Below are 27701 nucleotides of genomic sequence, written 5' to 3'. Positions count from 1 at the left end.
CCTGGAAAAAGTGGGGAGGGGAGGAGCGCTTGCAATTGGGAAACAGCTTTTTTGTTTGTTTGTTTTTTAATCTTGCACTTTGAAACCGCGGAACTGTAGCAGGAGCGCGCGTGCGGTTTTTTTTTTTTTTTTTTTTTTTTTTTCCCTTCCCCTTGCCTAAACTCCTCTATCAGTCTGTAAACATTACCTGTGAATTCCCCAGCCTGAAACGGCTGCCGGGGCAAGAAACTTCTTGTTAGAACTTTCCACCTCCGGCCTCTCCTCCGCCCCTCTCACCGTCCCAATCTACCGGGAAGCGCTTTTTTTCCCCTTTCTCCTCCCAAGGTGAATTTATCTTTTTTCTTCTCCCCCCGCCCCACTTTTTCTCATCCAGTGGTTTGGGAAGAGGTCATTTCCAGAGTGGCCAGGTGGGACGCCTCTTTTCCACATTTGGTTTATTTATTATTGTTTGGGGTGTTTTTTTTTTTCAAATCCCTGTTTTGCTCAGTCCGGGGAGTTTGTGCTCACCCACTTCTACCCTACCCCCCCCAACACACACACACACACACACACACACACACACTCACATCCCGTGCCCGGCTCCGCCGCGCGGACGATGGTGTGGAAATGGCTGGGCGCGCTGGTTGTGTTCCCTCTGCAAATGGTCTATCTGGTGACCAAAGCGGCCGTGGGACTGCTGTTGCCCCCCAAGCTGAGGGACCTGTCGCGGGAGTCAGTCCTCATCACCGGCGGTGGGAGAGGCATCGGGCGCCACCTCGCTCGGGAGTTCGCAGAGCGCGGAGCCAGGAAGGTACGGCCTGCGGGGGGACGGGGTGGCACTGCGACACCTGGGAGGGGGCGCCCCGGCAGAGGGAACCCTGGTGCGAGGAGGCGCCCACCTGCTGTGGCTGCAGGATCCAGCGCCCATGAGCTGAGAGTCGCCGGCCACCCACCCCTTGCACCACCTGGAACTGTTGACCTAGTCGGTTTCACCTTGTAAATTTCCTGGGCACCAGACTGTCTTTTTTGGCAGGTCATGAGTTGATCTGCTCCCCTGGGATTGGTATCCGGCTGGCTATTTACTTCCTACCCCCAAACTTTGGAGACCTACCCATTCACCCCTATCAGAGGAGTTGTGCGGCTCCCCCCCATCCGTTGCCGCCACCTGGCCGAGCGCAGGGTGTGCAAGCCCCTGGGTAGAGCTGGAAACCGCCTGCTAGCTGGCGCTTGGTATTTTCCTTGGCAACCCACTGCCCAGCCCTAACCTGGGCAATTGCAGCTCTGTAGGAACATGAGAGGGGGTATTCGGTTTGGATTTGAAAAGAAGAGAGCTGTCTTGAATGGTCTAGCCTTGGCAGAGAACACTGGGAGGCCCAGGTGTTTGAAAATCCGGAAAGAGGGGCACAGGGGTAACCAGGTGATAAAAAGAGTCCTTGTCCTCCCTGATTCTCCAGCCCCCCTCTGCCCTAGAGGGGACCCCTCGGCACTGGGTTGGGAGGAGGCACCGTGCCCCACCGACTTGGCTTTTCACACTTGGTTGGTTGCTGCTCCTCTGGTTTAGGAGACCTGGTGTAGGAGAGTGAGGCGGGAGAGCCAGCTGTCACCCAACTGAAAATTGAAGGCCAGGCTGACTCACCCAGTGGCAAGAGCCATAGAGAGGGATTTGAGGCCGGCAGGCCAGGCTGTCTCCAGCCAGCCCTGTGAAGAGGAAGAGCGAAAACAGGGAATTAGTTTGAAATTTAAACTGTTGTGAATTGGGGGGAGGTGGGGGGACCTACCAGCAAAGCCAGCTGATCTGACATGGAGCCACATACCTTGAGGATTAAGTAAATATGTACTGTAGAAAACCAAACCTGAACGTAATTCCAGGTTGCTTTTGTTTTGTTAAATACTGCCCGGAGATTTACAATTCCTTCGGGGGTGGCTGCGAGTGAACTTTGGAGTCCGAACTATCAGGCCAAGCTGATTGCCCATTAACTCTTTCCGCACCGGGCTATCCCGGAAGAGCTCGTGGGGGTCCAGCTGTTCGCGGTTCCTGCTGCTCCTTGGGTGGTTTGGACCGCTGGTTGACCTTGCCATTGGAAGGGGAGTTCAGAAGTGTTTTTAACCCTTGGTCACTGAATGGGGGAAGGAAGAGTTGTTCTCAACAGTTTCCCTTACTAGAAGTGATGCACCCATAGACTGCTGACAAAGCCCTTTGTGGAGGGGGACCAGGAAGCCTTGAAGAAAGGAATAGTTGGGAACAGTTGTCTGTGGCTGTCATTTCTTCTCTACTTTCCAGTCTCTTCTGAATCTTCCAGCTGGCCCCCGTCCCGAGGCTCTTTCACTGTTCTTGTGGCTGAGTGGAGTAGGCATATGAGGAAGGCTTAGTCAATCTGGAAAAACTCGACCAACTGTAAACAATCCTAAATTAAAGGCAGGAGATGGCACTGGGAGTTGGTGTAACAGTGCAGAGTAGAGCCTGTGAGTTTATACCCTGGGAGCCAACAACCCACCTACCTTGAAAAGGCCAAGCTCTTCCAAGGAATAAGCCCAGGGCCAATGAGAAACACGCCCTCGGTGGGTGGCAGGGTCACCCAACACAAGATCCGGGGGGCCTGGGAAAGTCTTGGTGCCATTTATTGGGCAGGCAAGGAGATCCCCTGAGGGCTCCTGGGAATAACTATCTGACCAATTCCTGGAGCTGCTGTGCAGTGAGCTTTCCTAGAGCTATCCCCTTGGGAATGTGGACTCCTAGACTCGACTCAGTGCATCTGGCCAGTGCACAGAGCCAGGGGTGTTTGGAGCCCAGTGGGCTCATTCAACAAAAGGCTGAGTGTTGGGAATTTACAGGAAAATGGATTGGAAACAGGTGAGAACAAGGGGCTGTGGGTGGCCTGGTGGAGCTTGGGAAGGGCTCAGGAAGGCCTGCACCATCCCAGGCTGCAGTGGTGTTTTGTAAGGTGCCACAGGAGTCACCACATTCCCTCAGTGAAAGTAGAGGCTGTGACTGAGCCCTCCCTGCCTGAATTCTAGTGAGATGGGATCTGGGTGATGTCCCCAGAGGGGAAAGAAAGGAGTCTCAGAGCCTCTGCAAACAGCTGGTGTGTCCAGGAGGGGGTGGGACAACCCAGTTTCCCATAGTGACCTTGAGCTAAATAGAATCTGGCAATATTTATGGGTGATGGGGAGCCTCAGGCTGCAAAACTGACCCAAATAAGAGTTTTCCTTTCTTTTCAAAAAGGTTTATTTTTGTGTTACATGTGGTGTACATGTGGGTGCCCTTGGAGGCCAAAGGGTGTCAGATCCCTAGAGCCCGACCTTGAGCCACCTGACATGGGTGCCCGTGCCAGGAACCAAACTCAGGCCCTAGGAAAGCACAGGGAGCAGTCTTAACCACTTAGCCATCTCTCCAGGCCCTAAGAGTTTTTCTTAAAGGAGACATACAGGTGCCAAGAATTTAAAAATTCTTTATCAGAAAACTTCTCTCCCTACTCACAAGATGTAAGATGCTTACAGAGGTGCGGGACCAGTGAACCTGGGAGACTCCAAGGGGAAGGGTCGGGCTGGATCATACTCTGTTGGAATCCTTTATTTTCTGTGCACCTGAGAATTCCACCAAAGCATTCACAAAGCCTAAGCTCATCCTCACAGTCTTTGACAGTTTGATGGGGTTTGATTTTTTTTTTATTTTTTATTATTTTTATTTTATGTGTATGAGTATATCGCCTGTGTGCACATAAGTGCCCCAGTGTCCTGCAATGCTCACAAAGGTCAGAAGAGGGCGTCAGATCCCCTGGAACTGGAGTTACAGACAGTTGTTAGCTGCCATGTGGGTGCTGGGAATTGAACCTGGGTTCTCTGCAACAGCAGCCAGTGCTCTTAACTGTTCAGCCATCGTTCCAGCCCCTTCACAGGGTTTTAACATGAGCCCATGGTGAGAGCAGGAGGAGGAATAGGGGGGTGGTGGGCGGGGGACATTTGGCTATCCTAGCCTTCAGTCCAGTTTGAAGCAAGTACCCAGGCCATGGCTGCAAGCCTGCAGAGGCACCAGGGCATCAGTGTTGACCCCTACTGAGAATCCAAGGTCCATTTCAAGGAGGCAGTATGAGAAGCGACTTGAGTCAGATCTGCCTTGGTATTGCTGAATGTATGCAGCATGTGGACATGAAGCAGCTAGTCAGGACCTGGTCCGCGGGTACCTTTATAAGGCCCATTCTCCCTCCTATCCACCCCATCCTTCCCATTCTCAGTGCCCGAGCTGGCCCAGGCCCACCGTTTCCATCTGCCATAGACCCAGTTCACAGCCTGCCTGTGGCATCTGGCAGGTGGTGGCACAGCTCTAGGCCAGGAGGAGGGGGAAGGCAGGTAGGAATACAGCAAACATTCCTAAAGACCCAGTGTCACAGTCAGGTGTTACAGTTCTCTACCAGTCATTGGGTCTCACTGAGTGACAAAGGAAGCAACTCTGGTTTGGAAACTGCACTGAGTTGCCACTTACAGGATACCAACATCCGCTTCCAAACTCCTTCAACAGCCCCCAGCTTGCTGGCTGCCATCCACTTTGAGGAAACAGACTCAGCTATATTTGTAAGGTGTCCCTTCTGCAGAGGAAAGGGGTCTGGCTGTCACAATCTGCAAAAGTCATTCTGCAAGATCTGGCCTCACCATCAGAGCCCTGCACAGTTGAAGGGGTCTCCCTTATAACTTGGGTTTTTTTAATTTTGTTTTTGAGACAGGGTCTCATGGATCTTAGGCTGGCTTTAAATTCGCTGTATAGCCGAACAGCTAACTTCCCTAAAGGTCTAGTTTATGCTGTGCTGGGGATCAAACCCCTGGCCTTGTACATGCTAAGCAAGCACTCCGCCAACTGAGCTACATACAACTTGGATGAAAGCCTGGCCACACCTTTAACGTAAGGTTCTTTCTGTTGACTTTAAGAGACACAATCCAAAAATACACTGTCTATAAGGTAACTAAAACATTGCAAACATGTTATTCAGATAACTGTAAAGACTGGGAAACAGCTGAAGCTAATTGGGACTTTCTGCAAACAAGCAGCCTGCTTTCTAAGCAAGCATGATGGGAGCTGGGGTTCTCAAACCCTCCCCAATCCCCCAACCCCAGGGGATCTCTTCCACCTGTTCCAGTCTGATTTCTGTTGCTATGATAAAACTCAGACTAAAGCTGGGCTTGGTGGCACATGCCTTTAATCCCAGCACTTGGGAGGCAGAGGCAGGCAGAACTCTGAGTTCAAGGCCAGCCTGGTCTATATAATGAGTTCCAGGCCAGCTGGGGCTACAAAAAAAAGACCAAAAAAAAAAACCTCAGACTAAAAGCAACTATGGGAGCAAAGGATTTACTTGGCTTCCACTTCCAGGTCATAGTTCATCACTGAAGGAAGTTAGGGCAGGAACTCAAGGAGGGCTGGGCATGGTAGTACATGCCTTTAATCCCAGCACTCAGGAGGCAGAAGCTTGCAGATCTCTGAGATCAAGGCCAGCCTGGTCAACATAGAAAGTTCTAGGCTCGCTAGGCATAAAAGTGGACCCTGTCTCAAAAAGACCAATGAAAGAGCCATGGAGGAACGCTGCTCGCTGGCTCTCTGGCTCACTCATTCACAGACTCATGTACAGGACCACCTGTTTAGGATCACTGCTGCCCACCATGGGCTGGGTCCTTCCTACATCAATTCATAATCAAGACAGTCCCCAACAGATACGCCCACAGAACAATCTGATCTGGGAAAGCCCTCAACTGACACTTCTCTCAGATGACTCTAGGCTGTGTCAAGTTGGCAATAAGACTAACCAGAGCACACTCCTTAGATGAACTCTTGAGTCATTGTCACCAGAATGGTATCTGTGACAGTGGCCCAGATGGAGGCAGGGGACTGGAGGAAAAAAGGAACACAGGCATCAATCTGCCAGCACTTAGAACAGAAGAAAACAGCCCTTCTCAGCATACCCTCACCAAGACCTTCGGCTGCTCTGTCCTGCTGTTTAGGTTTTCAGAGTACTGTGGGTTAGGGGTAACCAGGCCAGCTTGTGTTCACTTCAACCCTAACTGATAAACATGCAGCTCTAGAAAGTGCATGCTGGTGGCTCCTAGGAATATCTGGGACTGTCAGCCTGGCTGTGGTCATCTGTGTGATAGCCATGACCGCAGCCACACACATGATCATGTGACCATCTCCCACACACAGCTGTAGCACTGCAGGAGATGGGGGTATTACCTGTGACTGTGGCAATATATCCAACACGGTACATGATCTGGTACTCCATATGAGCACACAGGACCTTTTCACATCCCTATTTAGTGTGGCTTTGACTGTGCTCACATTGATTGTGACATGCAGCTGGTGTCCAAGGTGAAGGTACAGCAAGGTACTAGGACCCTTCACTAGTTTTACAAGCAGAGCTTCCCACTCTGGGCCAGATAATCTCAGATCCACCCAGTTGCCTCCCTAGGGGTCACAGAGAGGTCAGAGAGGAGCTGTTAAATCCTTGGGCCTGGTATCCAAAGGGCTCTAGATACAAGGCCTAGCAGGCCTACTGTGCAGAGCTGGAGTCAACAGGATGCAGGTGGGATGTTGATAAACCCGCTTATTCAATGAACTCTGTTGAAATGATATTTGCATACAATGAATTGGGATGCTTGCCAAAGGGTCAAGCCCTCAGCCTTCAGGTTTATTTTAAGCCAGGCATCACTGTGTACAGACTTGTAATTCTTGCACTTAGAGGGTGAGTTAGAAGGTGAGGGGGGAGATCAGGAGTTCAAGGCCAGCCTCTGCTACATATCAGAATTAAAAAGATTTATCATTTTATGTGTATTTTTGTATGTGCCTGGGTATATATATATATATATGTGCACTACACGTGTGCAGGTGCCCATGGAGACGAGAAGATGATGTTGAATCCCTTGGAGCTGGACTTACAGGTAGTTATGAGCTGCCCCATGGGGTGCTAGAAAACAAATACCTGTCCTCTGAAAGAGCAGCAAGTGCTCTTAACCACTGAGGCATCTCTCTATCCCTGCCAACTGGTGTAGCACCTCAGAGATGCAGGACCCTAAGTAACCAGCCCTGGTCACTGCCAAAGGGGGAGGCACAAATGTGTCTCTTTAGGTCACAGGATGAGTCCACACTCCCTCCTGCTAAGTCTGAGACCACCAAGCTGGAGGGAGCCTCAAGCTCAGAAGGTCCTACAGGGAGGGAGAGATCACCACGTACAAAGGGAAATCTTGGGAGACATCTGGAAGGAGGTGACCACCAAGGGAGATGCAATGCAGTAAGTCATTTCTCAGGTTTTAGAGCCTTTCAAAGATCTGGAGAAAACATGAACACCATCTCAAGAAAATGGCAGTGAGAAAGCCCCAGAGGTCTGCCTTTTTCCACCTCCACAGCACTGGAATCCCAAGTGGATGTCAACACACCCAGTTTTGTTTTGTTTTGTTTTTTGCATGCATTCTGGGAATTAAACTCACTGACTGAGCCATCGCCTCCGCCCAATCACATGGTGGAAGGAAATAACTGACTGCCGCAAGTTTTCTTCTGACCGCCACACATCCCGTGCCTGTACACTAATCCACACACATAAATAAATGTAAAACAGGACTGGAGAGATGGCTTAGCAGTTAAGAGCACTGGCTGCTCTTGCAGAGAATTGGTTCCCAGCATCCACATGGCCACTAACAACTGTCCTTGACTCCAGTTCCAGGGGATCTGACACCTCTTCTGACCTCCTCGGGCATTGTAGGACACAGGTGCACTTACATACGTGCAGGCAATACACTCATAAAATGAAATAAAAATAATAACTAGCATATTTTTAAATGATAATAAATGTAAAAAGTGTTAATAAAAATAAAATATAAAGGGTCTTTACATTCCTGATTCCTAGCCAAGGTAACAGATTAAGAAGGGTTAGAAGAGCCCATCACAATCTATCCAAAGTTAGATGAAATGGCTATAATCCCAGTACACTGGAGGCTGAGGCAGGAGGATCACAGGTTCCAGACCAGCCTAGGCTAAAGAGTGAGCGCCTGTCTTGAAAATATAAACAAGGAAGCCAGACGTGGTTGCCCTTAGTCTCAGCAAGTCCAGCCTGGTCTCCATAGAGAGTTCCAGGCCAGCTGGGACTACAGGGAGACCCTGTCCCAAAATAACTAACCCAAAAGAGGGTGGGGGTCTGGGGCGATGGCTCAGCAGGTAAAGGTGAAGGTGCCTGCCCGCAAATGGAAAGACTTGAGTCCAGTCCACAGGACCTACATAGCAGAAGGAGAGAACCAACTCCTGCAAGTTGTCTCCTGACCTCCGCATGCATGCCATGGCACAGGACACACAAGATAATAAATAAATGTAAAAACTTGTTTCGGAAACAAATCCAAGTCCTCGAGGCTCACTTGGATGTCTTGTGACAGAGCAGCTCAGGGTTTCAGGATGTGGAGTGTACGCCTGGGGCTTAGACTCCTAAGACTAAACTCTGTTAGATAAATATGACTTTGAACCCCCTTTTCCATGGCCTTTTTTATTTTTTTCTATTTGGTCTTTTTGAGATAGGGTCTCCCTGTAGCCCCAGCTGTCCTGGAACTCACTATGTAGACCAGGCTGGCCTTGAACTCACAGAGATCCACCTGCCTCTGCCTCCCGAGTGCTGGGATTAAAGGCGTGCACCACCACGCCTGGCTTTCAGTGGCCTTTTAAAGACAACACTTGAAACACATTTTGAGCGCTGAAGCCATGTCACCCACTCTGGCCACATTCTTAGGAGGGTAGATGCGGGCCACTGCCCCCTGCTAATAGGTCTCACATCTACCAACCACTGAGCCCCAGCAGCCTCTAAGGCCTCAACCCAGCCATGGTTCTAGGACCAAGTTTTCAAACTGGGTTCCAGGATACCCAAAGGAGAAGCCCCAAGAGAGGTGCAGCAGGTGTAGTCTGAGACCACCCCCTCCACCTCCAGACCAGCTTCACTTTTGTTTTGCAGCTTAGAATGCGACATCAGATTTCATTTTTAAAAAAACACATTGCTTTTTTTGAAAAAAGGAACAAAGAGGCTTGAGTATTCCAGGAAGTCGCTTGATACACTTCTGCAGGGCTTGGCTTGGTTTCTTTTTTCTTTTTTTTCCTTTTTTTTTTTAATATTATTTTTATTTGTGTGTATGAGTATATTGCCTGCACTCACATGCAAGGATCCCCTGGAACTGGAGTTTCAGACAGTTGTTAGCTATGTGGGTGCTGGGATTAGAACCCGGGTCTTCTGCAAGAACAGCCAGTGTTCTTAAGACAGGGTGTCCTTGTAGCCCCAGCAGACAGATCAGGCTGGCCTTGAACTCACAGAGATCCACCTGCCTCTGCCTCCTGAGGGCTGGGATTAGAGTGGGCCATGCACCCCAGTGCCTGGCTCCTTGGCTCTTTGTAGCTTGTAGGCTGAAACACTGCTTATCTTGCCCCGTTGAACCCCAGCAGAGACCCCTAATTTACACTTTGTGCATAGAACCCCAGGCCTTGCTCAGATCCCCCAGGACTGCTCCCTGTACTGGGAAACCCACCAGTTAGAACCCTAAATTCTCCACTTGGGCTGAGCAGCCTCTCTGAGGGGACCTAGCACAGAGGGATCAGCCTGAAAGACTCGCGCTTCTGCCCCAAACGCACTGTTGCCTTAACCTGTCCTGAAGAGACAAACAGGTAGTCACCCCAGATGGACACTAATGACCAAACCACAGTCGGATTCCATCAAAGTCCAAATTGCAGAACCAGTCAGTTTATTGGCCTTGCTTACAGAGCACAGGTGAGGGGTTGCTTAAAAGAGCATGGGTGACCCCCAAACAGCTGTATCACTGCCAAGTTCCATCTCATCATGGATGGCAACCCCATGAATATTCTATCATGGAGTCAGTCCCACTTTCAATTAACCTTCCATTTCCTGTGCACTTAGACATCTCCCAAGAGCAATTGCAGCTGAGGGTAGGGGGAGCAGGAAGGAGTCCCAGGAGAGGACCCTCCTCTACTCCCCCCACCAGGGAGTGTCACTAGCTCCCTTACTATCCCCCTGGACGTGACTGCCACTGTGTTGTGTTCTATTGCCATGGCTACTGGACCAAGGTGTTTTCTATGCCAAGATGGCATCATGTTATGCTCGGAGGAAAATATGCCACAAACAGGCACCCAGCCTGGGAGAGCATGTTTGGCCGTGCCAGCCCCAAAGCCAGGGGCTGATGTGAGTGGGCAGAGTCACCTGCCAAGTCTTCTGAGTGTTGGAAGTGGCTCAGTGGCCAGAGCAGCCAGCAGTACTCAGTGCAGCCAGGGCTGCAGGGAACCAGTTCCCAATATAACTCTTAATAGGGGCCTCCAAGGGACTTGCTTTGTGACCTTGGGCAATGGCTGCCACTCTCTGGGCATTGGCTCCCTCATCTGAAAAATAAAGGTATAGCGATTCAGTCACATAAAGCTCATTTTGAAAGCAGTGCCTGTGCCTCCTTGGGCCTATGGCAGCAGAAGAGGAGAAGGGACAGCCCACAGCTCAGCCTCGAACTTTCTGCAGACCAAAACATATGCAGTGCCAAGTACGGGGGACAAGGCCTAACTGGCACTGGTCCTGAGACCCCGGGACAGGGCAGGTTCTGCTCAGGCTACATATGCCTTGGGCCCATCCTAACTTTGGAGAGTTCTGGAAGTGTGGGAGGGCTCAGAGCCTGGCCCACTTAGGCCACAAACCCTGTTGTCATGACCAGTGGTGGCAACAGCCAGTTTCTTCCTGAGCAGAGGCTTCTAGTGCAAACCTTGTGGTGGCCCAGGAACCAGGGCTGGAGAGGCTTTGGACACCCCCAGCACCACCCAACTTCCCCTCAACCTAGCATTAGTCATTTTCTGGTCAGGGCTGGGCTGTGGTGAGCCCAAAGTCATGGGTTACCATGGCAACTCACCATGCTTTGACTGCTGCTTGACATGCCTGTATGTCAGGAGACTAGGAAGAAGACGGGCAGGAGCAGGTCCCAGTGCCTCCTGCTGACCAGGTATCTGTGGCTCCTGGTACGGTACCTGGTACTCAGTAGGCGCTTCCTAAATGACTACCATCTGAATGGGCTCATGACCCATGCATTCCTGCTATGAGGGGCCCGTGTACTATGTGCCAGGGGCTCTTCTAGGCACTTCACACATAATAATGACACCCCCCCACAGTAACCTGTTCTGGTTACTTTGTTCATTGTTGTGACAAAAATACCTGACAGAAGCAACTTCAGGAAGGAAGGGCTTATCTTGGCTCACAGTTTGGGGGGATACAGTCCATCCAGGAAGGAAGGCAGCAGGAGCATGAGGCAGCTGGTCACATCACATCCACAGTCAGGAAGCAGAGAGAGATGGATGCTGGTGCTCAGCTCACTTTCTCATTTTTGTCAGTCCTGGACCCTAGCCCATGGGATGGTGCCGCCCACATTCAGGGTGGGTCTTCCCACCTCAGTTAACATAATCTAGAAAATCTTTCAGAGACATACCCAGAGATTTGTCTCCTAGGTGATTCCAATCCCAGCACTGGGGAGACAGAGACAAGAGGCTGCCAGCATAGTCCACTTGGCAAATTCCAGGCCAGTGAAAGACCTTGTCTCAAAAAAGAGTGATTGAAGAATAGAACCAATATCAAACTCTGGCTTCCAAATACATGTGCACACATGCACACAGACAAAATCACAGGGTTCTAGATCTCAGGTATCTGCTCCTAGTCAGTGACTTTGCTGCTTCTCAGTTATCAATAATGCTATTGACTACCTCTAGGGGGTCTGTATAGCCTATGTCCCTAGCAGTAGGGCGTCTACCCTGATCAGACAGTGACAGCTGTCCTGGGGGATCTGGAGGTGTCCTGAGTGCCCTATGGGCTCTGGGAGCAGGAAGTCCCAGATATGGCTAACCTCAGACCTCCCTCCTGGGCTCATAAGACCATGCCTCAGCCTCTCCACCCCACTCTGTCATTCTCCCTGTAGGCAGATAGTGAAACTGCGCACGCTGTCCCTGTCATCCTCAACGGAAACTTCTAGAAGACCCACGCCTGCCTCTGCCAGCCAGCCCTCTGAGTCTAGCCCTGGATCATTATTGAAGAGAAACCTGTCCATTCTCAGGAAGTTAGTAGTTTAGTTCAAAGGGACAAAATAAACAGCCACCAAGGTGGTCCAGCGGCTCCATCAATGAATCTCCCATGCAAGCTTTCAAAAAGATATAAAGCCCTGTGACAGGCCAGGAGAGGAGGGCATTTGCCAGGTCGCAGTCTCAGGGATGTTTTCATGGGTGTGAGAGGCCTGCTTTTCTCCCCTGCTGCCTTGGGCCATTGAACAGATGGTTCTGTGGTGGGCATGGGCTCTCCGAAGTCCTCTCCTGGTGCCCCGCACATTGTGTGTGGCCAGTCGCCTGTCACAGCAGGTCGCCACAGGGGCGGGGCTAGGGCAACCACAGAGGGCAGCGTGACCTTCACTTGGGCAGGTGGGCCTGCTAGACACACCCACCCACTGCACACCCCACCTTCCATATCTTCAGCCAGCAGAGAGGGAGCAGTCTGACCTGGCCTGTCCAAACCACTTCCCTATGAATGGGAATGGGGGCAGGGACCTAGGGACAGCAAGACGGGTTAAATGTGGGCTAGGGACTCACTGTTCTTTGGGGTTCACACCTCCTTGGCTGGCACAATTATTATCTTGGAGCTTTTGCATTATAAAAGTGTGAGGGTGTGTGTGCACGTGTGTGTTAGAGTATTTTCTTTTACAAGGACCGAGTGTGGCAGAGCAGTTCAGATTTTGAGCTCAGGAATCAGGCACAGCAAAGCTTACCATCTGGCTCTTCTGTTTGCTTGTTCCGTGGCCCCTAAGCAAGTTGCTAAACCTCTCTGATCCTCAATTTGCTCATCTGTCAAATGAGCATTAAGTAAGATAATCTGTATAAAGTTCAGAACTCAGCATGTACACTCAGGAAGTTTTAGTCACAGTGGTGAGGTTATGGTTATGTTAATTGTGCCCCCAACTTTCTCCTGCACACTCTCTCCACAGAAGTCTAAGGCAGAGGTAATTTGTTTCCTTTGTTTGAAGTAGGTTACCATGGGTTGCTATGCTATTGACTTTGGAGTCCCCACATCCAGATTTCCTGCCTGATTCTTTTGGTTACAAACCATGAATAGTCCCTGCCCCTCTCTGTCTGAACTTGTGGCTACACGGCCGGTACCCACAAACTCAGGGCCTTGAAAACAGCACACACTGACTCATGAGGATTCCAGACATCTGAAACCTTATGCAGGTCTCAACTGAGCTAAATGCAAGATGTCAGGGCTGTGTTCCTTCTGGAAGCTCATTCCTTCCTCTTCCTAGCTTCTTGAGGTGGCTGCAGTGCTTGGTTATGACCCCTTGCTTGGGCTTTTCCTCCAGGGTCTTCAAACCCATCACTGACTATCACCCTCGCCTGTAGCCACATCTAAGTCTTCTATCTCCCCCATCCATTCAACATGGGCTGGAACCCAGGATCCCACACATGCTGGGCAGGCACTCTGCCACTTCCCTGTACCCCCATTCTTCCCTTGCCTGCTTTTTAAAAAAAGATTTATGTTTAATTATAAACATATGTGTGTAGGTATATGCATGTGAGTGTAAGTGCCCTTGGGGGCCGGAAGAGGGTGTCAGATCCCCTGGGCTGGAGTCAAAGTTGGTTGTGAACCACTTGACATGGTGCTGAGAAGTGAACTTGGATCCTTGGCAAGAGCAGTATGTGCTCTTAACTACTGAGCCATCTCTCCAGCCCCCCTTGGCCTGCTTTTAAGGTACCCTCTGATTGTATGGGTCAGCCTGAGTAACACAGGATAATCCCATCTGAAAACCAACTGACCAGAATGTTCAGTTCTCCCTCTTTCCCATGTACTGTACGATGGTCATGCTTCTGGGGATCGGGGCTGATGCCTTGGGGCTGGCTTCCTGTGAACCCCACCAGCAGACCTGGCATTCTCATCTGTGGAATGGTAATGCTTGTCCCAGCCTCCCAGCACCTTGGGGGAGCTGCCTAAGGCTCAGACACTCTAGCCAGACACACACAGTATTGTCTGACTCTGTCTCAAGCACCTGTTTCAGTTATTGCAGAGTCTCCAGGGCTGAAAGATGTCACAGACCCAACTGGCAATGACTTTAGACTGTCACTGGGGAGGGGTCACCCTTGGGAAGCAAAACAGAAGCAGGCTTTTACTGTGCCCCACTCTGGTCTCCCAGAGGATTCTCTGCAGAGGTAGACAGGAGGGAAGGGCATCTGTGGCTCTCTGAGGTCACAGGAACCCAGTGTGACAAGTATGGAAGGCGTCCATGCCTTTTCCTCCACTGCCTAGCAGCAGACTACATGACACCATAGTGGGATGGCGACAGCCTGGTGGGCCCAGTGCTTTAATGGACCAGTGGGGCAGATGGTGGCTTTGAACACCATCTTTGACACTGCTGTTAGCAAAATACTTCCCATTCCTTGAGCAACTTCCAGGAACGATTTCATTTGCTCCTCAGAACAATCCCATGAGGCAAGAAATATTACTGTTCCCAGTTTAAAGATGGGTGAACTAAGGCTCAGAGAAGTTCCATACTTGCCTAAGGTCACACAGCACATACAGCATGGGATTCCAGTCCAGATAGTCTGGCTTCTGGGAAAGGAAGCCTGGCTCTGCCTAAGTGAGACATTGAAGATGGGGTAGAAGGAAGAATGTGTCTAGAAAAGGACAAATGGGAGATGGCCTGGCTGGAACAGACACGCGGGTCGGGGAAGAGCTGAACTCCCAGAGCTAGGCTGTGGAGAGGAGATTGGACTTGATTAGACAGCACTGAGGAGCTCTCAGGTTTCCTACAGGGTGCATGACCAGACCAGGTGAGCGGAAGGTAGGAGAACCTGACTTCCTTTTTTTCTTTTATTATTTCTATTTTATGTGTATGAGTGTATCACCTGCATGTATGTGAGTGCGCCCGTGTCATGCAATGCCACAGAGGTCAGAAGAGGGCTTCGGATTCCCCTGGAACTGGAATCACAGATGGTTGTTAGCCCTGCATGCCCAGGTTCCCATGCATACCACCAGTCAGCCAGAAGGGTCAACAGCATGGCGTGTGACCTGTGTCCTCCCAGAGATTAAACTGGGAAGGCTGAAATACTTACCTTGGCACAGCTTCTAAGTAATTTAAAGGTTGTGTTTGGAAGTGCATTCGTAAAGACTGCTTAGATAGCTGAAGGTCTCTGGGTACCACCTACCCTGGTGGGCTACTGGACATACTTTGTGACCTCCTGGGGTGGGAAGGAGATGTGGGAGAAGTTGATCTTTTCAAACAGTACCTGAATTCTCACCTCTGTGACAGGTACTGCCTCCCGGAAGCAGGCCACCCAGCCACCTCCTGGCTACACTCTTTTTTAAAGCATATTTTATTCATTATTATTTTTATTTTATGTGTATGAGTGTATTGCCTGCGTGTATATAAGTACACCCATGTCGTGCAATGCCCACGGAGGTCAGAAGAGAGTATCAGATTCCCCTGGAACTGGAGTTAAGGGTTGTGTTAACTGCCATGTGGGTGCTAGGAATTGAACCTGGGTCTGCTGCAAGAGCAGCCAGGGCTCTTAACCACTGAGCCATCTCTCCAGCCCCCCTGCTCACACTCTCACTGCTCATACTTCCAGGGCATCCCATGCCCATCTCTAAAATGGGTCAGGGCCCCATAGACATGGTCAAAGGGATATGCTCAACGGGTAAAGGCACCTGTGATGGATGACAAAAGGCTGGTGACCTGAGATCAATCCCCAGAACCCACATAAAAGTGGAAGGAGAAAAACAACTCCTGCAAGTTGTGCATACACACAATGATGATGTTTGTAAGTTAAAATGGATCCGCTCATCTGGCACCCTTGAAGTTAGGAATGTTCCTTAGTTTGGAGTGGGCCGTACAGGTAGTGATGCCCACAGTCTTGTTGACCAAACACTATGATACTGCAAAGGGACACAAAGGTCAGAAACGACGTACCCAGGAATCCAATTAGGGCTTGCCACTAATGTTTGAGTCAAAATTAAGATAGATGTGGGTCTTTTGGAGCATTTGGAGTGGTTGAACAGGGACGAGGGACTGTGGACCTAGGCTCTGCACTCAGAGGGGCACCTGACTTGCTGCTGACTCTGGTGCTAGAGTGCATTTGCCTTTGTCCTGGGCTCTGACACCCAGCATGTAGTGAGCTGCAATATGGCAGCTTCATGTGTATTACTTATTTATTTTTAGTTTTATGTGTATGAGTGTTTTGCCTGCATGTATGTAAGTGCACCCATGTCATACAAAGCCCACGGAAGCCAGAAGAGAGTGTTGGATGCCCTGGAACTGGAGTTATGAATGGTTGTTAGCCACCATGTGGGTGCTGGGGATCAACTCCGCATTCAGGAATGCTTTTTAAAGATCTGGGGTCAAGGTGCTGGGGAATGGCTCAGGGTAGAGCGACGTGAGGACTGTAGCAGTGTGCTTCTCTGTTGCTGTGATCAAACGATGACCAAAAGCAAGTTGGAGAGGAAAAGGGTTTATTTGGCTTGCAGGCTACAGTCCATCGTCGAGGGAAACCAAGGCAGGAACTCACACCTGCTTCCAGCCTTCCTCTCAGGGTCACATTCAGCTTTCTTACTCATCCCAGGCCCACCTGCCCAGGGATGGTGCTGCCTGCAGTGAGCTGGGCCCTCCTACATCAATTAGCCATCAAGAAAACACCCTATAGACATGGCCACAGGCCACACTAATGGACTAAATTCCTCCATGAGGTTCACTCTTTTCAAGTGACTCTAGTTTGTATCAAGTTAACAGCTAACCAGTACAAGCACCTTGAATTCAGATCCTTAGGCACACGCCTTTAATCCCAGCACTCGGGAGGCAGAGGCAGGAGGACCTCTGTGAGTTTGAGGCCAACCTGGTCTCCGAGATTCTTGATGGCTGGCCAGGCGCTCGCTCGCTCTCTCTCTCTCTCTCTCTCTCTCTCTCTCTCTCTCTCTCCTCTTTCCACACACACAAAAGTTTGGGTCATTGTACACACACACACACACACACACACACACACACACACACACGCACTAACACTAAGATCTGGGGGTCATTGCAAAGCTCCCTGCCCTTCACAAGGCAGAAGAGTCATGAGTTCCAGGGCCCACTAAGAAAGTCAGTGTAAGGTCTCCTGGGTCCCAGAGAACCCATCACCTACAATGGGCCAAAGCCCCAGCTTTTCCCTGTAACCTGGGAGGCAGGGTTTGCAAGCAGCAGTCCCCAGCAAGCTGCCCTGGTCTCTGCTTTTCCTGAGCCAGGCCCAGCACCTCTGGCTGCTGACCAGCCTTGCTGCTCAGAGAGCATTTTCTTGCACTTTTGACCTTTCCCAGTATAGGGAGGCCAGCTGGAGATAGTGCAGCCCAGAGACCCCAAGTGACTCATCAAAGTCACACAGCAGATCCACTCCCAAAACAGATTTATTGGGGCGAGGACAAGATGGCAGGGAGGACCCTGGAATAAACCAGCTGGCTGGGGGGTAGGGGACAACAGAGACAATCCAACTTGGCTTATCTTTATACCTGGAGGATATTATGTCCAACCTCTGTGGGCTTCCCAGAAAGTTCAGACACTTCAGACACTGAGAGCCAAGGTAGGTAGACAACTTTCTGTAGTAACACCAGACTAAGGCCAGAGCTGGCCCCAGACCCTGCTGCACTTTGGAAGCCCTTTGGGGGAGGTGCCGGTAGGGGTCCCCATGCGGCCCCCTAGTGGGGAGGCAGATGTGAGAGGGGCCAGCCCTTGGGGATGCACTGGAGGAGGCAGGCCATCCAGCTGGGCGGGTGCCTGTGGCCAGGAGGGGGGTGGTGCACGGTTCACCCAGCGGCCAGCAGACTGGCTGCATGTTGCAACGTCTGGTGGCGTTTGCAGCATCCTGTCGGTGTGTGCAGCTGGGCTAACCTCCTGGAAGAGCGTGTGTGGCTCTAGCAGGCCCTGCGGCCTGAGGCTGCTGGCACCTTGTGGCCCATTTGCAGCTCCGGGTTCAGCCACAGGTCAGCGGCGCCCATGACATAAGGGTGTTTGTTTACCTCCAGTCTAGTCACGGAGGAAAAGCCTGCCATCCCGTCCCGGTGGCAGGAAGGGGGTACCCCTTTTCTACCTCCGGCCCCTCCCCATCGGAGCCCCAGGGCACCCAATCAGGAGCTCCTTTCCTGGCTCCCCATTCCTACCCTTCTGCATCCAAGACGCCAATCGCAGCCCACTACTCACCTCTCACCCCTCCGTCATCCGCGTCCCCAGCCTCCTTACTTCCCCATCACCAGCCCCCATTTGCACCCAGGATCCTAACCTCCAGCCCCCTATTCACCTCCACTACGCTTCCACCTGCACGCAGAACCCCAACACCACCCCCCCACTCGCCCTCCACCCTTGCCCCATCTGCACCCAGAAACCCCCCTACCTTGGACCCCAACCCCAGGCCTCTACTCAACACATCTCACCCCCGCCCCCCCACCTTAATCCCTCCCCCTTGTACCTCCTAACAAATCCCCACCCATCACTGCAGCCTGGCCCCGCCCTCCTGGGACCCCGGCCCCGCCTGCATCTTGCCTCTCCCTCCGCACCGCCTCCGCCCGCCCACTTTCAGAAGGACTTCCTGAAGTCCCCTGCCAGATCTGCGGTCTGCAGTGCGCTGCCTGCCACCCCCTCCGTCATGTGAGCCTGTTGGCCAGCCCCTTTCCTTCTGCACGGAGCACACGGAGCCAGGGCCGCTGTGCCTCAGCTGTCAGGCGCCAAGGACACGCGGGCCATTCTGTAATTGGAAACTGTGGTTACGGTCAGCTAGGTGGGTAGCTGGCCTTGCACCCTCCTCCTGTAGAGTGGCCTCCCCTCTACTTCACCGGAGTGCTACAGGTTAGGAAAGCTGAAGCGGTCTGGGGCTGTGGTCAAGATCTTTTTCTCCATGATACTCAGATCTTGGCAAAGCCCATCTTCCCTGGAGCAGGAGACCTGGGGCTCAGATGACAGCCTTCTCAAGGTCCTTCTCCCCAACCCTATGGCCTTCCTTCCTCTTTCTCTGACAGCTCATAGCCAGCCCTGCAAGCTTCCTCCTGGCTCCCTCTTGTCCCATCACCCTGACCCAAATACCACATCACCTGAGTATGTCATGGCTCCTGCCTGGTCCCATTCCACCTCATCCCAAAAGTCAACATTCCCAGACTCAACTTGAGCCAAAAATGTAGGCCGGAGGCTGTCATTTTCTAAGGCTCCAGGTTATGCTCCCAAGTAGAATTCAAAGCCTCTGATGTGTCTGGTATCTCCCATTCTGCTCCAACACACTAACCTCTTGCCTCCTGTCTCCATCACACCAAGCTCATTTCAACTCTAGGGCCCGGGCATACTTGACCCTCTACCTGCCTCTTCCCCAGACATTTGCAAGACTCCTTCCTCCACTTCTCAGGTCTCTGCTGATGCTATCCCAACAACCTCCCACCATACCACCTCTACCCATCAGCACTCTCCACCCCCTACAAACCTTTGTGTTCCTCCTGGGGCACTTCTGGCCACCCCTATATTATATGATCATTTGGGTTTTTGGGGGGGGTGTATAGGTCTGTGATGTGCATGCATGTGGGTTTATGTGTTTGCATGTGTGGGGGTACTTGTGTGTGTGCACGGTTCCAGATACATGTGTGTTCTTGTATATATGGAGGACCCAGGTTGAAGTTGGGTGTCTTCCTCAGTCACTCTCTACCTTAGATTGAGGCAGGGGGTCTGTCACTGAACCCAGAGCTCGCTGTTTCACTCATCTGGCCAGCCAGCTTGCTCCAAGGATTCCCTGTGTCTTCCTCCAGGGATTAGAGGGAGCCTCCAAGTGGGTTTGGGGATCTGAACTCCAGTCCTCAGGGTTACTTGGTAAGCACTCTACCTACTGAACCATCTGCCTAGCTTATATGCTCACTTGTTCACATATCTCTTGTGCGCCCCACCCCCAACCCCAGACACAAGCAGACTGCTATATCCAGGGCCTGTACGTGTGCCTTGCAAATAGTGACCACCCAGTAAGTGCTCTATGAATGAATGAATGAACTTTTTAAATTGTTTGCTTTGAAGTCCAAGTACTGCTTTGAAACCCCGTTGGGCAACAGGCCTGGGATCCGTGGACTGGCTTTGTTAGAATCCCATTTGACTATAAGGGGATATTGACTTCCTGTGTCATGCCAGGAGTGGGCAGATTGCTCCTTGCTCCCTCCTCAGCACCCACCTCAAGAGCCCCTGAACTTCTGCAACACCAGGTCCACCTGGAGGAACTGGAGCAAAGGTCATAGGGTGTCAGCTAGGAACCGTGGCCTGAATCCCTCCACCTTCATGGCCTTTGCCCTTTGCCATCCAGGGTGGAGGCTGATGTTTGTGGAAAGAAGCTTGGGCCCATGTTTTCTGGTTGGAGAAAGTAACTGACTTGGAACTATATCCAGGTGAATTTAGAACCAATATAAAGAATCATACCAGGAGGCCAGAGAGATGGCTCAGCAGTTAAGGATTCAGTTCCCAGCACCCACATGGTGGCTAACAACCATCCATAACTCCAGTTGCAGGGGATCAGGAGTCACACTTGGTTCTGAGCAAGGCTGAACATTGCCTCTTGGCAGGGGGTAGTTTTAGGGTCCACAAGGATCTACTGTGGGGACATAGGGGGATCCATCTCCAAAGGGGAGACAAGGAGACAGGAAACAAGGCAGGGATGGGGTCGGAGCAGGTGTCAACCGGGCCTGCTTCCTTAAAGGCCTCTCAGGCACACATTGGCACATTCAGGAGAAGGAAGACAGAGAGTCCTGAAAAGACAGGTAGAGCAACAGTTTCACTGAGGTCGAGGCAGGAGGGCCTCACAGGCTGAGCTCACAGGCTCCATGGCTTTCTGTCCTCAGCATCACACAGGGCCTTTGGGGTGCATCTGTTGAATGGGGGTAACAGGACCCACCTGGGGCTACCACAAGAAATGACCACAAGCTGTGTGACTTATAACAACAGATCTCAGGTTGAGACAGGAGGATTGTCAGGTTTGAGGCCAGCCTGAGCTAAAAAGTGAGACCTTGCCTTAAATACATATATATAGTCCTGGAGGCCAGAAGTCCAGTGTCAAGTTGCCTACCAGGCTCCATTCCTCCCAGAGAGCCCAACAGGGAACCTTTTCCTCCCTCTTCTGGCTTCTGATGTTTCTTGACCCATGGCCTGTGATTGCCTCCCTCCAGTCCCTGCCTCTGTCTGCACCAGGCCGTCCTCTCCTCTGATCAATCCTTCCATCTCTTATAAGGCCCTAAGACCCACCCTCATCCATAGTAATCTGTCCTCAAAGGTCTTAACTGAGTTGTTGTACCTGCAAATAAGATCAAAGCCACGAGCCCCGGCTGTTAGAACTTGAGCATAACTTTGTGGTATCACAAACCCTATTATGCTTCTAGCCCATGGGACCTTGTAAGGTCCCTGGGATAGGGATTTGCATGAAACAAGAACCCAAGACGTATTGGCTGTGGTCTCCCTCCTGCCCATGAGGAAATCACACGTGGCCCTGGGAGGTGTGCCCTCTAGCTAGCAGCTTTTCCCAGTGCTCCGCTGCTGGGAGAGCCCACGACTCACCCAAATGCCACCTCAGCCTGCAGGGACCCAGCATCCTCAAGGCAGGTGACGATTATCACCCACTCAGTAACCACTTGGTCAGTAGGAACCACACAGAGCCAGGACCACACTGTCCCCTCCTTCCCTGTGAGGCAGGTCATCCACACAGGCACTAGGATGCAGGTACTTAGCTCGTACTGCCTCTGGCCCTGTGTTCCCTTGCAGCATGTCCCCCTTGCACAAGTCCCTGACTACAGCCAGGAGCTAAGGATCCAGCCAGGAGCTGGGCCCCCTGAGAGTCATAGGAATGACCAGGAACCCTAATTCACACATGGTACCCATGACCCACCTGGCTCTGAAAACTCTAAGGTTCCACAGACATTTCTACATGAGGAAAGTTGAGGCAGAGTATGCATTCTATGCCACCCGATTCTCAAGCTTGTGCCCTTGGCCACTGACTTCCCCTGCAGGAACAAAGGGATCTTGTGTATCTGTTCACTGCACAGGTATCACTAAACAATGTGATGCTGTGCCCAGCTTTTTACAAGGGTGCCGGAATCCGAACTCAGATCCTTATGTTTACACCGCAGGTACCTGACTGACTGAGCCATCATGCCAGCTCTGGATGGTGGGATCTCGTATGAAAAGGGGAATCTGTTTTTGTTACTGTGTTAGTAATATTAGCATTTACGTGTGTGCGGCCTCATTCATTACAAGAGTCCCACTGTCTGTCTAGTCCAGGTCAGAGGTGACAAAGCTCCTTGGGCGTCTGTTGGGACCTGGGTTAGATCCATAGGTGGCTGTCCTGGCCCCGCACTAAGGGCCCTCAGAGCCAGGTTTCAGGCCACAATATTCAAGAGCTGGGAATGTAGACTGTTTGCCTAGCATCCATGAAGCCCTGCGTTTCACCCCAGCACCTCATAAAACCCAACACGCACTGCATACCTGTAATGTTAGTACAAGGGAGGTAAAGACAGGAAATCAGGAGTTCAGCCATCCTCATTACATAGGGAGTTCAAGATCAGCCTAGGCTACTTGAGACAGGCAGTCCACAAACTGGTAATCCTCCTGCTTCAGGCTCCCAACTGCTCGTATTACAGGTGCATAGTTGGTTTTGTTTTTGTTTTTTTTTGAGACAGGTTCTCCCTGTAGCCCCAGCTGTCCTGGAACTCACTTTTGCAGACCAGGCTGGCCTTGAACTCACAGAGATCTGCATGCCTCTGCCTCCTGAGAGCTGGGACTAAAGGCGTGCGCCACGACGCCTGGCGTCAACACCATTAGCTTTTAAGCGTGTGCTCTGTTCCCAGGTGTGGTGGCCCAGGCCGGTAATCCCATCTACCTGAGAGGCTGAGGCAGGAGAGTCAAGAGTCAAGTGTTTAAGGCCTGAGCTTCAGAACCAACAAAAAGTCAGAAGTCAGCCCGGCCAACATTAGACCCTGCCTCAAAATGAAAAGTAACAAAACAAACAAAAAAACCAAACAAGGCAGTGGCAGGGTGTGTGTGTGTGTGTGTGTGTGTGTGTGTGTATGCAGCTCACTGTTAGAGTGCTTATCTAGCATGTGCTAGGTCCCAGGTTCATCATTCCCTGATACCACCAAAAATAAATAGAAGGCCTGTCGGTACCCATGTCTCACAGGCGCTCCCCCAAGCCCAGCCCCACACGCATCCCCTCTGTTTGGACCCACTATGGCTCTGACTGTATGGTAGACTAAATCTCACATTTTTGCTCTCCCAGCAACAATAAGCATTTGTTTGCTCTTTGTTTTCTGAGACAGGGTCTCCCTGTAGCCCCAGTTGGTCTGGGACTCACTTTGTAGACCAGGCTGGCCTCAGTCTCACAGAGATCCACCTGCCTCTGCCTCCCAAGTGCTGGCGTGAGCCACCATGCCCGGCTACAAGCGTGGTTCTTAATGAGCAAGCACCCTCTTACCAGTTCTGGGAGTACAGGCAAGCCACATCCCATCCAGGTCTTTGTGGCTCAGACTGCAGCCCTGCCCACCATGCTTGGGGTCTCTGGCAGGTGTTTTCCATTCTGCCTGCATAACCCACCTACCCATCTGGTTCCAAGCTACAGGGTCTATGTTCGATGAGCTGCCCAGCCAAAGACCTACCCAGGGACTTGGGTCTTTCTGGGCCTGAGATATTCCTCCTGGGAGTGACACTACCCAGCTCTTGTCACTGGTGGAACAGCCTTTCCCATAACTGAGCCCTAGGAGCAAAAGCCAAGTGCAGGCATCCCTGAGTGAAGGCAAGGCTGAGTGGGGAGGAATGCCAGCATTTTAAGATCAGACTTTTCTAGAAGCCTCCTGGAGCCAGTGCCATGTGACTGAATCAGCTGAGCTTTTATTCTGTGTCTGGCCAGTGCTTGGTTCTTGAAATGAGTAAGAGTCCCCAAAGGACCTTCGAGCCCATGGGAAAGGCGAAATGTTCACAAACAGTAGGTTCATCTGTGTGCTGTAGGGGGAAGAGAGAGCAAGGCTAGCCTTAGCACAAGGAGCACGGGTTCTGAACCCGGGTTATGCTGTGGGCTCAAGAGAGGTGTGACCCTGGGCAAGTCTCTGCTTTATCTAATTTGGAAATTAACATACCCACCTGTAGGGTTGGGAGGATGAAAGAAGGCATTTCCCTGTGCCCTACACAGGGCCTTGACCCATGGCAAGGGCTCAGTAGACATTAGCCATATTGTAGTATAGGGAAGATAGAGGGAGCAACCAGGAATGGAGGGGACATTCAGGCAGGGTTCTGTAGGATGAATAGGAGTCCATAAGGAGCCTTGGGATTTAAAACTGAGAGAAGCAACGGAAAACAAATAGCTACCTCACTGTGGATGGAGGCCCTGGAAGGTGTTGACAGGGCCTGAGGCATATGCAGAGGTTAGCTTCAGAGACACTTTGGTTGTGTCTTTTAGTTTTGCTTTTGTTTTTCTTATTGTTATTGCTGTTGTTTTGAGACAGAGTCTCACTGTGTAGCTCAGGTGGACCTTGAACTGGCCATCCTCCTGCCTCAGCCTCTCTGCGCTAGGATTATAGGTGTGTGCCACCACACCTGGTTTCTGGTTTTTTGTTTGTTTACATTTATTTAGTGTGTGTGTGTGTGTGTGTGTGTGTGTGTGCGCACCCCCTCCACCCCCTCCCGGTACACATCATGGTACATGTGTGGATGTCAGAGGACAGCTTGCAGGAGTCAGTTCTCCCCTTTCATCATGTGAGTCCTGGGAATCAATCTCAGGTCAGTCTACGCCATCTCGTCACCCCAGCTCCTGTTTTGTCTTTCTTCCCTCCCTCCCTCCCTCCCTTCCTTCCTTCCTTTTTTTGGTCTTTTTGAGACAGGGTCTCCTTGTAGCCCCAGCTGTCCTGGAACTCACTATGTAGACCAGGCTAGCCTTGAACTCAGACATCCGCCTGCCTCTGCCTCCCAAGTGCTGGGTTTAAAGGTGTGTGCCAAAGGCGTGCACCACCATGCCCGGCCCACCAGTTCTGTTTTTTAAGATCATAAATCACCTTGTTCTTTAGAGACTTTAAGACACAGACATACAGAAGCAAATGTCCTCCCGGCTCTCTCCTCCTCCAGGTTCTCTCCTCCCCTAGGCTCTCTCCTCCCTACCTGCTTCCTTGAGCTGCTGAAGTGTTAGAGGTGGGTCTCTCCCAGTGCTCAGTGCTGCTCCCTTGTCAACACTTTGAGTCTGTGAATTCCTTTCCCTGCCCTAATACACAGGTCCTTTGAGTGACTACAGACCGGAGTGTGTCAAGGGTGGTCCTATGGTTTTCTTGATCCTTCCTCCCAGGAGAAATCCCAACAGAACCAGCCTGCTGAATACCCCAGAGGGGACCAGGTTGTGTCGTTCCTTTATTTGTGTTTTCAGAGCCTGGGGCTGAATTCAGGGCCTCACGCATACTAGGTTGGCACTCCACCACGGAGCTCCACCCCAGCCCTGGGAATGAGTTTTCTCCTGCCGAGAGTGAATGGCAGTGCTGTCTCAGCCATCTGTGCTCTGAACCAGACAGCCCTGCTCTCCTAATGCCAGCCTTATGGCCTCAGATGCTCAGATGCTGAGCTGCAGCTTCCTTTGTGAGACGGTCATGCGGGGCCAGCTCCTGAAAGCTGAGGTTCCCTTCCTGCTTCTTATCACTCACCCTCGTCTGTAACTGATATTTCCCAGGTCTTCCTCCCAGACCTGGGGCTCCTGGGGTGGGAGTCACGGCTGTTTAGTTCCTTTGGGTCCCAGCATTGGGTTGGCCCTCACCCAGTTAGGGCTGCCTGGCCTGGTAGGTAGATAGATGAGGTTGTGGTGGAGGAGATTAGCTGGGTGAGGCACAAGAAAGGAGTTTCTGGGAATGGACACCAGCACTGGACACGGGGATTTGGAGTCAGGTCCTCAAAGCTTATCCTATCCCACCAAGCCTTGGGGGTTCAGGGCTATACATGCAGAGGGTAGGCCCTGGGTTCGAATTCTGCCTCCGCCACCCACAGAGGATGGCTTTGGACACCTGATTTAACTACTTTGAGCTATAATTTCCAGCTATTGAAAGTGAGTGATGGGGTCCACTAAGGCTGAGAAGGGCTTGAAGCAGCTGAGGCTAACAAGGTAGCAGGGTTAAGAAGGGAGGACTATACTATACCTTCCCCTCAGGCCCCAGCTGACAGTCTGCAACTGGGGACAAAGGTTACCTTTCCCTCCCCTTCTCTGGCTTACCTGTCCTAAGAGGGAAAGGGGCTAGAAGCTCATTATTTAACCCCACAGGGGACAGGAGACCAGGAAGTATAGAGCCCCTAGTGCTGACCCTGCCAGCTGCTCCCTGTTCCTGGTTAAGAGGAGGCTCAACTTCCAAGGGCTCAAATCCAGTCCCTCCTCAGGCTCCTATCTGTCCTCCAAATTCCACACACACCTGCCCAGCCCCATCTTGACCTGGCCCTGGGTGGGACCTATCGGCCGTCAAGGTCACCCCAGGGGATTCTGATAGAGTCACCTGGGCAGACCTCCTGCATTGTATTTGCCAGTGACTCGGATTCTCTGAGGGGTCTGGCAGGGGCTCCAAGAGGAACCAGTGACTAGAGCAGCACCAGCCAGGGGGTACTGTGCCCACATCCCTCTCCTACACCACTGCAGAGCCTTGATGACCATGGAGCTGCAGCTGGATCCTAAGGACAGAGGACAAGGGGTGCCCGTCCCATCCCAAGACCTGTGTGCATTCACCAGAGGATCTGAGGACACCAGCACACAGGCCATGCACACTCACAGATGCACACCTTTGCTTAGACACATAGATGCACACTTAGACAGACATAGAGCCCTGCTCACGAATGCATGCACACAGAGCATGCTTAACAAACACACTTGTGCCCAGACACACACAGATGCACGTTTATTCACAGGCACACAGATGCACTCTCACAGACACAGAGGTGTACACACTTTCAGACATACTCAGATGCACACTTGTGGATATGTGCTTGCTTCCAGATGCACAGATGTACACTCACAGATGCTCAGATGTATACTCACAGACACAGGTGTATAGCACATTCAGACACACTCAGATGCACACTTGTGGATATGTGCTTGTTCTCAGATGCACACTCAGACACAGATGTAGAGTGCATTCAAACATAGACCCAGGCTCACAGATGTAGACTCATGCTCACAGACACAGATGCCTGCTCACAGTTGCCCGCTTCCAGATTATTCTTGCAGACAGATACGCTCACACAGACATGCATAGCCAGACACACACCTGTATACTTACAGACACACAAACATTTACAACATGCAAATGCTGCACACACTCAGAGACATTAACACTCACAGACACAGACAAGCACCCATTACAGGCACAGAGATTAGTCCAGAGAGATGCAGAGTCCTGTGCACTTGGGCCCTACAGCTCACCTTCAGCCAACACCAAGCCTAGCACCTCAATTGTGCAGTCCAACCCCTGCAAGCCTCCCCTCAGCTCAGTGTTGCCAGATTGGATGCTCTAGGAAACCCAGACTCCACTGACTCCTAGTCCTCACATTCTCATGTGTGGAAGTTTCTGAGGCCGTAGATAGCTCAGCCACAAAGGTTGGACAGCCTCTCGACCTAAATAGGTGATTGAATGCCCACCCACACTGTGCCAACTTTGGCCCTAACATTTGTT

At 51.5% G+C, this 27701-nt stretch overlaps 1 protein-coding gene across 1 annotated transcript in view; it reads left to right on the top strand.

Moving 5' to 3' along the window:
- The first annotated feature begins 132 nt into the window (after positions 1-132).
- Positions 133-27701, top strand: part of Dhrs3 (dehydrogenase/reductase 3) — a 42313-nt gene continuing 14744 nt past the window's right edge. The window contains exon 1 of the mRNA XM_008849945.3: positions 133-790. Coding sequence (XP_008848167.1) covers positions 596-790 — 195 coding nt within the window. The 5' untranslated portion in view covers positions 133-595. The remainder of the gene's footprint in view (positions 791-27701) is intronic.

Source organism: Nannospalax galili, unplaced genomic scaffold, assembly GCF_000622305.1.
Source record: "Nannospalax galili isolate Female #2095 unplaced genomic scaffold, S.galili_v1.0 scaffold1225, whole genome shotgun sequence".
Classification (NCBI taxonomy): domain Eukaryota; kingdom Metazoa; phylum Chordata; class Mammalia; order Rodentia; family Spalacidae; genus Nannospalax; species Nannospalax galili.
Note: the sequence above shows the minus strand (reverse complement) of the source record. Positions and strands in the feature narration are given on the sequence as shown.